The sequence below is a fragment of the Alosa pseudoharengus genome, unplaced genomic scaffold (assembly GCF_046254945.1).
Source record: "Alosa pseudoharengus isolate Yale_2024_CS ecotype anadromous, Long Island Sound unplaced genomic scaffold, YU_APseudo_1.1 YU_APseudo_1.1_scf_20, whole genome shotgun sequence".
NCBI classification, from domain to species: Eukaryota; Metazoa; Chordata; class Actinopteri; order Clupeiformes; family Clupeidae; genus Alosa; species Alosa pseudoharengus.
This window is the reverse complement of record NW_027468664.1, coordinates 24,490,566-24,503,065: the sequence shown is the minus strand read 5'-3', so window position 1 is coordinate 24,503,065 and position 12,500 is coordinate 24,490,566. Positions and strand designations below refer to the sequence as shown.

The window sequence follows — 12,500 nt, the reverse complement described above, 5'->3', positions numbered from 1 at the left end:
TGGCTTGGCTTTTTTTTTTTTTTCTGTTAGTGAACTGAAGACGTTCTTTCTTGTCTGATCGGTTCTAAGACAGTTTGTCCTGACGGTTCTGCTGCTGTATTGTTCCGCAGGGAAGCGGGTTGTGATCGTGAATGGACAACACAGGGGCACTGAGGCGATTCTGGAAGGGATCGATGAGAAGAAGTTCTCTGCTACACTCCAGCTGGACTCGGTGAGTGCCACTTGATATCATTGTTTTGCGTAAATATACACAGCACTTTACAATACAATACAATAGCCAACTGGCGTGTTATCTGCACGTATTTTGGGCTATCTCAAATACGTTGGGCTATGTCAACGCCGCGTAAACATACATGCCACTTATCGTCTCACTTCCGCGTGTATATCAACGCCAAGTATATGGCGCCCTCTAGGGTTATGGCTATGTAAGGGATAATGTATAGAACGTCGGTCATTATTGGGAAAATAAGTCCCGACAGGGCGAACCGGACCCCGACGCGCAGCGACTCCCCACGATATGACTTTAGCCTACATAGCCTAGCCTATTTGTTACCGTTTATCGTAGCATTTGCTGAGAAACAAATAGTTCGCAACAACACACGCTGAACTTGAATCAAACATTCTTTAGAACACAGCTGATCAACCGTCTGCTTTCACTTTTGAATGAAGTTCCAGTCCTTGCGTAGTGATATGAAAGACGTATCAGAAGCACAAAACCCGTTGCCATTGACAGCAGTAATTATATGTTTGCAGCGGTAATTACATGAAAATATTTTACCGTAGAACTTTAGGAAATCCCATTCAAGCCTTCTGCCAAGTGTTCTACTTGCCTTGTGAAGAGCCGTGTAATAAGGCGTTGATAAACACGGCCAGATGCTATTATGCGTTAGACAACACGCTAGTGGCCACTGGCGTGTCATGCATACGCAGTTCATGATATCAATCTGGTGAGTGAGAGGTGGACTGACACTGACTCTCTCAACCATAGGGGTGATTTTGAGATGAGTAACCAGGGCATTAATGGATGCCCTGTTGTACTTGGTTCATTTGATGGACGGACACTAGCCCCTTTTACACTGCCAAAATTCCCGCACTTGCTGCATCTGAGGGCCCATGCATAATAAGGCCTACGACTATCACTCTACACGCCCCCTGATGCACATCACCTTTTGATTTGCTAGCTGGTCCTGCCTTCTGCGGCTCCCCAAAATGCCGGATCATGTGAGCAGACCAGCCGGCCGCCAAATGTTCACTTTGTTTTTAGACACACGATGCGGCGAAAAGACATCTCCTCTTCCCCCGAATTTTGCGTGATCTCGGTGTAAAAGGGGCTACTGACTCTCGACCATAGGGGTGATTTTGAGACGAGCAACCAGGACTCGACACTAATGGTTGCCCTTGGCTACCAAATTGTTACAAGTGGCAACCAGATTTTTCTCATGTCTGGTTGCCAAGCTGGCAACCACTTTTAAAAAGTTAACGTTGAGCCCTGCTAGCAACAAAAATCAGATTAGGCTGTACTTAAACTCCTGTATCCATGCTATGTTTACCTGTGTGTGTGTGTGTGTGTGTGTGTGTGTGTTTCCACCAGGGTCATATGAAGGGGAAGAGAGTGGAGGGCATTCCATATGAGGACTTCTCTAAGATGGCCTAGCATCTGTCCCATCAGCCTCTGGTGTGTGTGTGTGCGTGCGTGATGTGCTCTACTGTGTCAGAGTCACCCCCCCACACACACACACTGGGCAACTTCATACAGCAGTCAAGTCCAACACTGGTCCAGACCTGACCAGCTTGGTTTGTGGCCATCAGAACTAGCACTGATTGGCTCTGACCTGGTCTGGTCCATCAGATCTGCTACTGATTGGCTCTGACCTGGTCTGATCCATTAAATCTGCTACTGATTGGCTCTGACGTGGTCTGATCCATCAAATCTGCTACTGATTGGCCCTGACCTGGTCTGATCCATCAGATCTGCTACTGATTGGCTCTGACGTGGTCTGATCCATCAAATCTGCTACTGATTTGCCCTGACCTGGTCTGATCCATCAGATCTGCTACTGATTGGTCCAAACCCAACTGGATCCATCAGATCTGATCCAGAACCGGCATTGATATGCTCATGACTTATTAGTACTGGAGTCTGCACCTGTCTGTCCTCGTTCCTGTACATGAACAACCCCCTTTACCTGATGAGGCCCATGTTCAGGCTGGGCCTGGCTCGGATGGTTGCCAGATCAGATCAGATCAGATCAGGGCCACATGGTTGCCAGATCTAGATCCGTATCAGATCAGATCAGATCAGGGCCACATGGTTGCCAGATTTGGTCGGTTGATTGCCAGATATGCACCAGAGGATCCATCTATCTGTGCTCTTTGCTTTCACTGATTATCTCTCTTTGTACATAAACACCCCCCCCATTCTTGTGTGTCCCAAAACTCCCAAAAACTTGAACAAAATTGTCTTTTTTTTCCTTCCATTTTATTTTATATACTGTAATTTCAAAAAGGAAAAGATGAATCCACAAATAAAATCAGTTGTCATGTTAAACATCTAGACAAGGAAATGCCTTTTTAATCTTTATCTTTTTCTTAACTGTCATTATCACATGTACATCATCATCACTGACACATCAGATGTTTACAAATTAATGTTAGCATGTTAGCATGGTTCATTATGGTGTATCTCCATCCTATAGAAGATATCATTCTTATTTTCATTAATATATTTAATTAGTGTAATGTACCCAACAGGACATACTATAGCACCCATTCAGTGTAAGTTTTCTGCCATATCTGGGAAGTGGTTATCTAGAGACATGCTTATAACATTATTTAACAGGAGAGAAGCAGCACAACAAAGACCGGTTGCGTTTTAGGAGACGAAGAGACCTTTGTAGCAAAGTGGAAAAGTTTTACTGTGGTATAGAAAATATATTTTGAGAATTGAATGTCTCTAATATGGTACAGAAAGGTATGAAGTTAATTTATTGGTGTTCAGAAAGCAAACGTTCCGGTGTTCTATATCAACCACATAAAACATTCTAATTAGCATGATTTTTTTCTTTTTTTTAAAAGCAGTGTGCATTTTATTAATAAGTCAGTCTGTGGTGGATTTTTACTTTCTGAACTCCAAGTCCCACAATCCTGCGCAGATCCTGACCGTATGACATTGGCCTGCCACATGAACACCCAATCACCTTTCTTCATTCGCACACTTCAGCCAATCAGAGCTCAGGAAGAAAGCTGTCCAGTGAGGGGACGATGTAGTTGCTGAAGTGGCCGTCAATGAAGCCCTTTCCACTGTTGTGGACGAACCAGCAGTAGACGTCTGTGCCCCTCTTCTTATCCTCTCTGTAGTCCTTCTGCCAGCCCCTATAGAACACACACAACACACAGGTTACACACACACACACGCAACACATAGGTTAATAAAACACATGCAACACACAGGTTAATAAAACACATGCAACACACAGGTTACACACACACATGCAACACACAGGTTAATAAAACACGCAACACACAGGTTACACACGCAACACACAGGTTAATAAAACACACGCAACACACAGGTTACACACACACACGCAACACACAAGTTAATAAAAACACACGCAACACACAGGTTACACACGCAACACACAGGTTAATAAAACACACGCAACACACAGGTTAATGAAACACACGCAGCAACACACAGGTTAATAAAACACACGCAACACACAGGTTAATGAAACACACGCAGCAACACACAGGTTAATAAAACACACGCAACACACATTTTAATAAAAACACGCAACACACAGGTTAATGTTACATTTCCCATACTGTATATGATGTGGTGCCAACAGTGAAATGACGAGAAATAATGACGTTAATTATGTGTGTGTGTGTGTGTGTGTACCTGGTGACAGCCAGCTTGTTGCCCTTTACATCCATGGTGGCCTCCTTCTTCTTGGGGTCAGGACCATCATGGATGTTGGAAACCTTCACCTCGGGCTCATTGGCAAACTGACCTGAAGCCAGACAAGAACACAAACGCACAGTTAAACACACGGGGAGCGAAGTGTGTGACAGTGTCTTCCTCTGCAGGACAAGGTAGTTGTAGCAGAGACTTTCTAATGAGGAAACACAGCACTCAAAAATCCCTCCATAGAAATGCATGGGGTTAGTTTGTAACGCCAATATGGCAGTTGTCTACACATATCCCAGCCTTCCGCGGCAAAACGTCGACATGTGAATGCATTGAGCCAATCATGTGGTGTGCTCTCACCCCTGGAGCAAGATTGGTGTCGTGACGCCTTGCGCAAGCGCATTTCTGCCGAAATAGATGCCCGATAAGTGCCAAAAAAGCGTTGCTGCTGTTACATTAGTTGTCAAATGTCGGAATGTATAAATAACGAAAAGAATGCACACCCTCAGAGGTGCTGGCAAGGGAAAATAAACTAAGGAAAACTTGGTCGCTGCACACTCTATCTCTTTTTCCTTTTATTTTAATCCAAACGTTTCGGTCTGTCAGCCTTTGTCAAGGTTCCTGAACAACAATGTTAACATTACTGAAGTATTCAAATGTGACACCAAGTACACTGTAAATCTACAATGAGTAGTAGGGAGTGTCTGGAAGTGGGGATGAAACAGCCAACTACTCTTAGCATTTGGGGTTAGGAGAAGGGCCGAGGGTTATCCAGTCCCTAAACTCACTAACAGTTTGTCAAATGAGATCTAACAAGGTTTTTTTATACATAGTATAATGTTATTTCATACAAAAGTGCCTTTTTTATCTCATTAATTCAGAAAAAATGGATCTTAAGGGATTGCATTACACTTTTGTAATTCCTACTTGTTGTAAACATGAAACTTAATAAATATATTCCTAAAAAAAAAAGTTATCTTTCATCACAGAGTGTAGGGCCAGCTCTGGGCCTGTTCTGGCTGAGCTCTGGGCCTGTTCTGGCTGAGTTCTGGGCCTGTTCTGGCTGGGCTCTGGGCGACTTACCGATGAGTCCATGGACCTGCTCCGAATACTGGTTGTCGTTGGGTGAGTAGAAGCCCAGGAAGTCCACGTTCACTGGATGCTTCTTCCACACCCGGTGTAGGAGCACCATCGCCTTGATGCGTCCGTTGACCACCACACTGACCTTAGAGTCCTTTTCGATGGAGATTTTAACCCTGAAGAAGCAATAGGGTGATGTTCACTTCAGATAGTCAAATCAAGTCAAGTCAGTTTATATGTATAGCACATTTAACATGCACAGAGTGCAACCCAAAGCGCTCCACACATAAGACATTGACACAAAAGACAAAAGATGCCGGACGGAGCGGCGTAATCGCCAGCGTACCCGAGACACCTAACGGTAGACATACAAGACAGACAACAAACAATAGAACACTTACACCAAACAACAGACAACACCTTAGATAAACAAGAGATTTGCATTGAGATTCGAAATGAGGATGGTGTGGATAGAACGTAAGGCTGAAAACACACTTACACACATCTAAGCCTATACTCATATTTACGTGCACACACACATACACATACACACTTTCACTCCCACAACAATACACACTGTATAAACAAGACTATACACACACACACACACACCACAGACACACACACGTGCAAACACACACACACACACACACATACACATTTCCTCCCTCTCTCTCCAGTGCACACACAGACACACACAAATACATCCACACTCCCTCTCTCCATTGCACATACACACATGCACACACACACACACACCCGTTGATGGTGATGTCCACAGTGCTTCCCCAGGAGAATGAGTTGTTGTCCTTCCCCTCCACAACATCGATGCGGTCGGTTCTCACGGTGACCCGCACGCCCTCGGGCCTGTAGAACACGCCGATGGCGCCGAAGTACGTCTTCAGCTTGTTGTTCTGCAGCGTCTTAGAACCGGTCAACATGCCGTTGATCACCACACCTGATCCACAGAGAGAGAGAGGGAGGAAGAGAGAGAGAGGAGAGAAAGAGAGAGATAGGGAAGGTTTGAAGACCTTGGTATTCAAACATTACTAACACAACTAGGATAGTATTTGATATTTAAAATATTTAAAGCAACTTTAAAACATACATGGTTGGTGGCCAGACAAATATAATAAAGCTCACTTCTCTGAAAGCAAAAGGTCATTACCATATTGTGCATATAGGATTATTAACCTGGACAAATCTGGTTATAATTTGCACCTGGACTGTGACTGGAAGCGTTTGTACTGTAAGGATTAGGACAGGAGTGTTTACCTGCCCCTGGGTCGGACACCAGGTTGAGGATGTCGCCAGGCTCGGAGTCAATGTTGAAACACACGTCCATGTCGCGCTTGGGCAAGTGGATGATGAAGTGAGGGTCATTGTCCACTAGAGGGAGTCAACATCCACGTGTGAAAGACTGGCGTAATCATAGACTGTATAGTCTATGGGCGTAATAGCAAACTTTCTTCTCTACTATAATATATAATTTTACATTATCATTATAATATAATCATTATCATACACAGAATAATTATTCTATATTATTACAATTAATATTACATATTATGCTAATATTTTACAAAAAGAGAAGGGGGGTGCTCTTTTGACCTTTGATCTTTGACCTCTGACCTCTTACCTACTGTGATGTGTCCCGTGGCAGGGCTGGGGGTGGACATCGGGGTCGGCCGGACCCAGTTGGGGATGGAGTACACCTGCTGCTGCACAGGAGGTGGACGCAGACCCTGGAACCCCACACCTGTGTGTGTGTGTGTGTGTGTGTGTGTGTGTGTGTGTGTGTGTGTGTGTGTGTGTGTGTGTGTGTGTGTGTGTGTGTGTGTGTGTGTGTGTGTGTGTGTGTGTGTGTGGTGGGGGCAGAGAGTCAGGTCAGGTGGAGTTCTGCACATGCTCAGTAGAGATATTTAATGGGAGGTATGTAAGCTTGACACTCCTCCTTGTGTTAAGCATCAAGTATAACACTTATACTAATTACTTTTTCCACATTAAAAATGAGCCAATCAAAGAAGACATATAGCAACTGTAAGACATTGTAAGTTTCTCTCCTTTTTTTAAGTTAGGAAACTTCAGTGCACTGTTTGTTTCACTTGCAATCTTGATTTTATTGTAAACATTTCAGTCTGCAGACCTTTGTTAGGTAAAACTTGAAAATAACCTGACAAAGGTCTCCTGATCCTGATCGAGTTAAACTGCAGGAGTTTCCTAACTTAGCATTCATCAACATTTGAAGAGTTTTGTTCTTTGATTGTCTACTTTTTGAAATGGGCAAGCAAAGCAGTAAGTCCATTGAATCTGTGAATCTTTTTTTCAGTAGACTGCAGCAAATGGGAATGAGTTGAGATGAGATTTTCAGTTCTGCACGCAAAAACTATTAAAACAAGTGGTGGCAATACGATACTTTGTAATACAATACAAAGAATAAGATTATGAGCAAGAATGGACTACTTTTCAGAGGTAGAAGAATACTAATGTCTGAAATACAGCTACATTTGTGTGTGACAAAGAAAGAGAGAAAGCTAGCCGTGTTTCAATGTTATTTCAGTCAGGCACCTGAGCAGCAGCCGTGTTTGGGGTCCTTGGGTGAGTCGGCAAGCAGCTTCTCGTTCTCGCCCTCGATGAGCAGAGCAGTGAGTGGCGTAACGAACTGGTGCTCTACGGCCAGGCCCAGGATGCGCTGCGTGATTTTACGCTTCTTTGCTGCGGTGGGGGCCAGGGCCCTGTGCCCAGCAAAACAGCACAGATTACACACTGTACCATAATCTGAGATTACATACTACAACACCACACAGATTACATACTGCACCATAATCTGAGATTTCATACTACAACACCACACAGATTACATACTGCATCATAATCTGAGATTACATACTACAACACCACACAGATTACACACTGCACCATAATTTGAGATTGCATACTACAACACAGTAGAGATTACAGACTGCACCATAATCTGAGATTACATACTACAACACAGTAGAGATTACATACTGCACTATAATCTGAGATTACATACTACAACACATCAGAGATTACATACTGCACCTGCACCATAATCTGAGATTACATACTACAACACAGCACAGATTACATACTGCACCCAGCAACACAGCAATACAGCACAGATTACACACTGCACCATGATCTGATGCTCAGATTATACAGTGCACCCAGCAACACAGCGGATTATATACTGCACCATCATCTGAGATTACATACTGCACCCAGAAACACAGCATAGATTACATACTGCACCATATCACACACTAGCATCAGACACTCAGATTTTACAGTGCACCATATCAGACACTGGTATTATACAGTGCACCATATCAGACACTGGGATTATACAGTGCACCATATCAGACACTAACAACAGACACTACACCAACAGACACTAGCATCAGACATTGGGCTGCATTAGAAACTAGCATCAAACACTGGGATTGTATGGTGCACCATGCCAGACGCTGAGATTGGACACTGCATCACATCAGACACTGGGATTCACACACACACACACACAAACACACACACACACACACACTCTCTCTCTCTCTCTCTCTCTCTCTCTCTCTCTCTCTAACCTCTCAGCCAGGAGCTGGTTGATGGTGATGTAGGCCCACATCTGCCTAGCAAAGCCTGTCACAGAGTGCTGCTGCTGGTTGAGAATAGCGTCCAGCTCCGAAATGTCTGTGTCCGTTTGCAGGGTCATGTCCATTGTAGCCTGAAATACACACACACACACACACACACAAACAAACAAACAAACACACAAATACACACACACACACATACACACACACACCCCACATACATCCATGCATAATCCATATAAATCCATCCATATAGATCCAGTAGAAGTCTCAAGGCTTAAGCATTTGATATTGAAGTAAATATATATTGCCTCAAGGGATTTATAAAACTATTCCATTAAATATACATTGAAGGGGAGCTGTGCAGAGGCGATTGCTCTAAGACTACAGGGGAAGCTCAGCCTCCTCTAAAATATCACGGAAAATCGCATCAAATAACACTATTACATTAGCTTCTAGCCTACTATTCCAACTAGAACATACTGAAAAAATGTTCAACTTCATGGCTAGTTTGATCAGCAATAAGGTTTTGCCGGTCATTTATCGTGATTTCGCACCCATAATACATTGCTGTAACAACACGATCTATCAAAAAACCATGCAAAAAACCCATAGACGCTCGGCTTCACTGGCTTTCAATGGCACTACAGAGTGGGCTGATCTCAGTGCAGAAAAGCTACACGTTTATTGGACAAGCGCCACAAAATCGTCATTTCCAGGGAAGCCCGGCGTCTCTGGGAGTGAATGGGACAGTGGGATGGCCCGGACGCCGAGCTTCTGTATGATGATTGGAGGAACCGTTATAGAGGCTGGACTCTTTTTGATTGACAGCATATGTCGCGATCTGACAGGAAGTGGTTCAAGTTCAAGGCAGGGATGCGTTAACGTTAATGTTGGCAGGTGAAGCCGAGAGAAAAAAGCAAGTTACAGCTCAAATTCTCATAATTTGGGAGCAATACAGTCGGTTTCTATTTGTCTTAAATAGCATACTGTAAATAAAACCGTAATGTGGAGTTACAGAGTTTGTGACTTGCTTTTGTTCCAGTTGTGTATTTAGGATAAATTAGGTAGCGTGTGTAGGCTACATGCCATGTCTGCCATGCCAACTCTATAGCCTACTGTTTGGGATACTTTTTGCCCTCAAAGAACAATATAGCACCTTAATAATATTAATTTAATAATTTACCATTTTTTATCAGAGCTTCCCCTGTTCCAAAGAGCAGCAATCGCCACTGGAGCTGTGATGCAGGTGGCTGAATCTGGACCACGTGTTGTCTGAGTGCCCATAAGGACCCGGGTTCTCTCTCCCCATCACTTCCTGTGTAACACTACAACGATCCTCTCTCTCTTCACAGGAAAATGCCCACAAACATACAACATATGTACACTGAAGCTCTGAATCACTTTATTCTGATAGATATTTGGCCTTCCTCTCACTTCCACCGACCTACTGCCCTTTCTCCTTTGACCTTTGGTTAACACTTTACTTGACAGTATCGACATAAGAGTGACATGACACTGTCATGAAGACATGAACCCTAACCCTAACCCTAACCCTGATCCTAACCTCTAACCCTAACCCTAACTCTAACTTGTTATGACAAAAACCAAATGACACTTCATGACAGAAGCGTTATGTCATAAATGTTTATGACTTGTTTATGACACATTCATGACAGTGTCATGTCACGCTTATGTCAATACTGTCAAGTAAAGTGTAACCGACCTTTGACCCCAGAGATGGCAGAAGAACACAATAAATGTACATTGAAGCTCATCACTTTATTCTGATAGATATTTGGCCTGCATCTCTTTTCCTCCCTGACCTATTGCTCTTCCTCTTTTGACCTTTGACCCCAGAGGTGTCAGTGTTACTCACAGCAGAGGCGGTGGTGAAGCTGTGGAGAGTGGGGAACCCGGTCGACTGCAGCTTGCCTGCCACCACTATCTCTGAGCCGCTGAAGAACTTGTCGAAGTGGCTCTGTGTGATGTCCGACACGGAACCCTCGGGGAACTGGATGGTGATCCGCCGGAGCAGCGGCGAGGAAACTTGGCTGTAGAACGTCTGAGGAGGAGAGAGAACAGGAAGTGGACACGGGCAGATAGGAAGTAGTCACAAATAGAGTGGATTTACTTTTATATGGTAGACACAGACAATTGTAGGTCCTGTACGTGTGCCCTTGTAATGTAGAAACACACAATGTTACACAGTTAAAGGTGCTCTAAACGATGTTACGCGGTTTCTAAGTTAAAAAAATGTTTAGCACATACAGCAAACATCACCTCACCATCCGCTAGCTGCCTGTGCCCTGAATACACTGTAAAAGACACAGCCTCTGTGGACAGCCCAGGATCCAAAAATGGCAACAAAAACAACTTGGTACAACCTGGGGGGTATTCCAAGTACATGGTTTAGTGACAAACCTGGGTAAGTTAACTGGTAAACCTCCTACAACAAGAGCCCTATGGTATTGTTTTGTTAGGAGAATGAAGCCATACGGCTCTTCTATTAGGAGGTTAACCCCTTACACTGAGTTAACTTACCCAGGTTTGCCACTAAACCACGTACTTGGAATACCCTTCTGGACCATAAAAACATAACAAACTGTTCCAGCCAATCACCGACTAGGTGCGCGTTTAGGAGAGTTTCAATTGCACGGGAGGGAGGGGTAGGGAGGAGTGAGCTAGCTCTCTGTTTTGTTTGAACGTCAACAAAAGTGATGTTACCCAACATCGCTTAGAGCACGTTTAATACTGTCATGCCGACAAAGTGAGAGAAAACAGGAAAAGGTTGTAAAAGAAAAGTTGGAGAAAAGAGTGGAAAATGAAAATAAAAGAGAAGAAATTAAATTAACAGAGGAATCATATCATATGATATATTAATAAGATATTAATCAAGCATATAATTTATTAATAAGAGTAAAAAAAGATAGATATATAGATAAATACTTTATTGATCCCCACAGGGAAATTCAAGATTAGATTAGTGTGCTTATCTTACCCTCAGTTGTTCGGCAGCATCGTGATTGGCATAGATTCTCTGAGCCACGCCCCTGTTGTCCATGGCGATACGCTCCAGGAAGTCGTAGTCCACGTCGAAGCCAATGCCCAATGAGAAGAGAGAGAACTCCTCCCGCATGATGCGCTTGACGTTCTTCTGGATGTTGCTCAGCTTGATCTCTCCTGTGCAGGGAGAGGGGCGTGGGTTGCTATGGAGACCACACTGCTGCGTCCAAATCATTTAGTGTGAAATTTGATAACTTGTGATAGCTGCAGATATTTGCATAGAGTTTTGTACATTTTCCATGGAGTCTATAGTTTATTTCCCATAGAGTTAAATGAGTTTTACATAGAGTTGTGCAGAGTTCAATTGTGTGTGTGTTGCAAGGAATTGAGTTGAGTGAGGTTTGCCTAGAGAGTTGTGTAGAGTTCAGTTGTGTGTGTTGCAGGAATCGAGTTGAGTGAGGTTTGCATCGAGAGTTGTGTAGAGTTCACTTGTGTGTGTTGCAGAGAGTTGTAAGGAATTGAGTTGAGTGAGGTTTGCATAGAGACTTGTGTAGAGTTCAGTTGTGTGTGTTGCATAGAGTTGTAAGGAATCGATTTGAGTGAGGTTTGCATAGAGAGTTGTGTAGAGTTCAGTTGTGTGTGTTGCATAGAGTTGTAAGGAATTGAGTCGAGTGAGGTTTGCATAGAGAGTTGTGTAAAGTGGAGTTGAAAGGGTGCTAAGTGAGGTTTGCGTAGCGAGTTGTGTAGAGTGGAGTTGAAAGGGTGCTAAGTGAGGTTTGCGTAGCGAGTTGTGTAGAGTGGAGTTGAAAGGGTGCTAAGTGAGGTTTGCGTAGCGAGTTGTGTAGAGTGGAGTTGAAAGGGTGCTAAGTGAGGTTTGCGTAGAG

General features: G+C 43.7%; 2 protein-coding genes across 2 annotated transcripts in view; one reads left to right on the top strand and one right to left on the bottom strand.

Annotated features, from left to right (window-relative positions):
• The window catches only part of kin (Kin17 DNA and RNA binding protein), an 8,157-nt gene extending 5,609 nt beyond the window's left edge, over positions 1-2,548 (top strand). Inside the window, exons 11-12 of the mRNA XM_076296924.1 lie at positions 111-211; positions 1,592-2,548. Coding sequence (XP_076153039.1) covers positions 111-211; positions 1,592-1,654 — 164 coding nt within the window. The 3' untranslated portion in view covers positions 1,655-2,548. The remainder of the gene's footprint in view (positions 1-110; positions 212-1,591) is intronic.
• A 564-nt stretch (positions 2,549-3,112) lies between these two features.
• Positions 3,113-12,500, bottom strand: part of itih2 (inter-alpha-trypsin inhibitor heavy chain 2) — a 16,842-nt gene continuing 7,454 nt past the window's right edge. Inside the window, exons 10-19 of the mRNA XM_076297202.1 lie at positions 11,612-11,793; positions 10,490-10,675; positions 8,602-8,741; positions 7,562-7,728; positions 6,637-6,714; positions 6,269-6,382; positions 5,753-5,951; positions 4,997-5,169; positions 3,905-4,016; positions 3,113-3,372 (exon numbers count right to left, since the gene is read on the bottom strand). Coding sequence (XP_076153317.1) covers positions 3,225-3,372; positions 3,905-4,016; positions 4,997-5,169; positions 5,753-5,951; positions 6,269-6,382; positions 6,637-6,714; positions 7,562-7,728; positions 8,602-8,741; positions 10,490-10,675; positions 11,612-11,793 — 1,499 coding nt within the window. The 3' untranslated portion in view covers positions 3,113-3,224. The remainder of the gene's footprint in view (positions 3,373-3,904; positions 4,017-4,996; positions 5,170-5,752; positions 5,952-6,268; positions 6,383-6,636; positions 6,715-7,561; positions 7,729-8,601; positions 8,742-10,489; positions 10,676-11,611; positions 11,794-12,500) is intronic.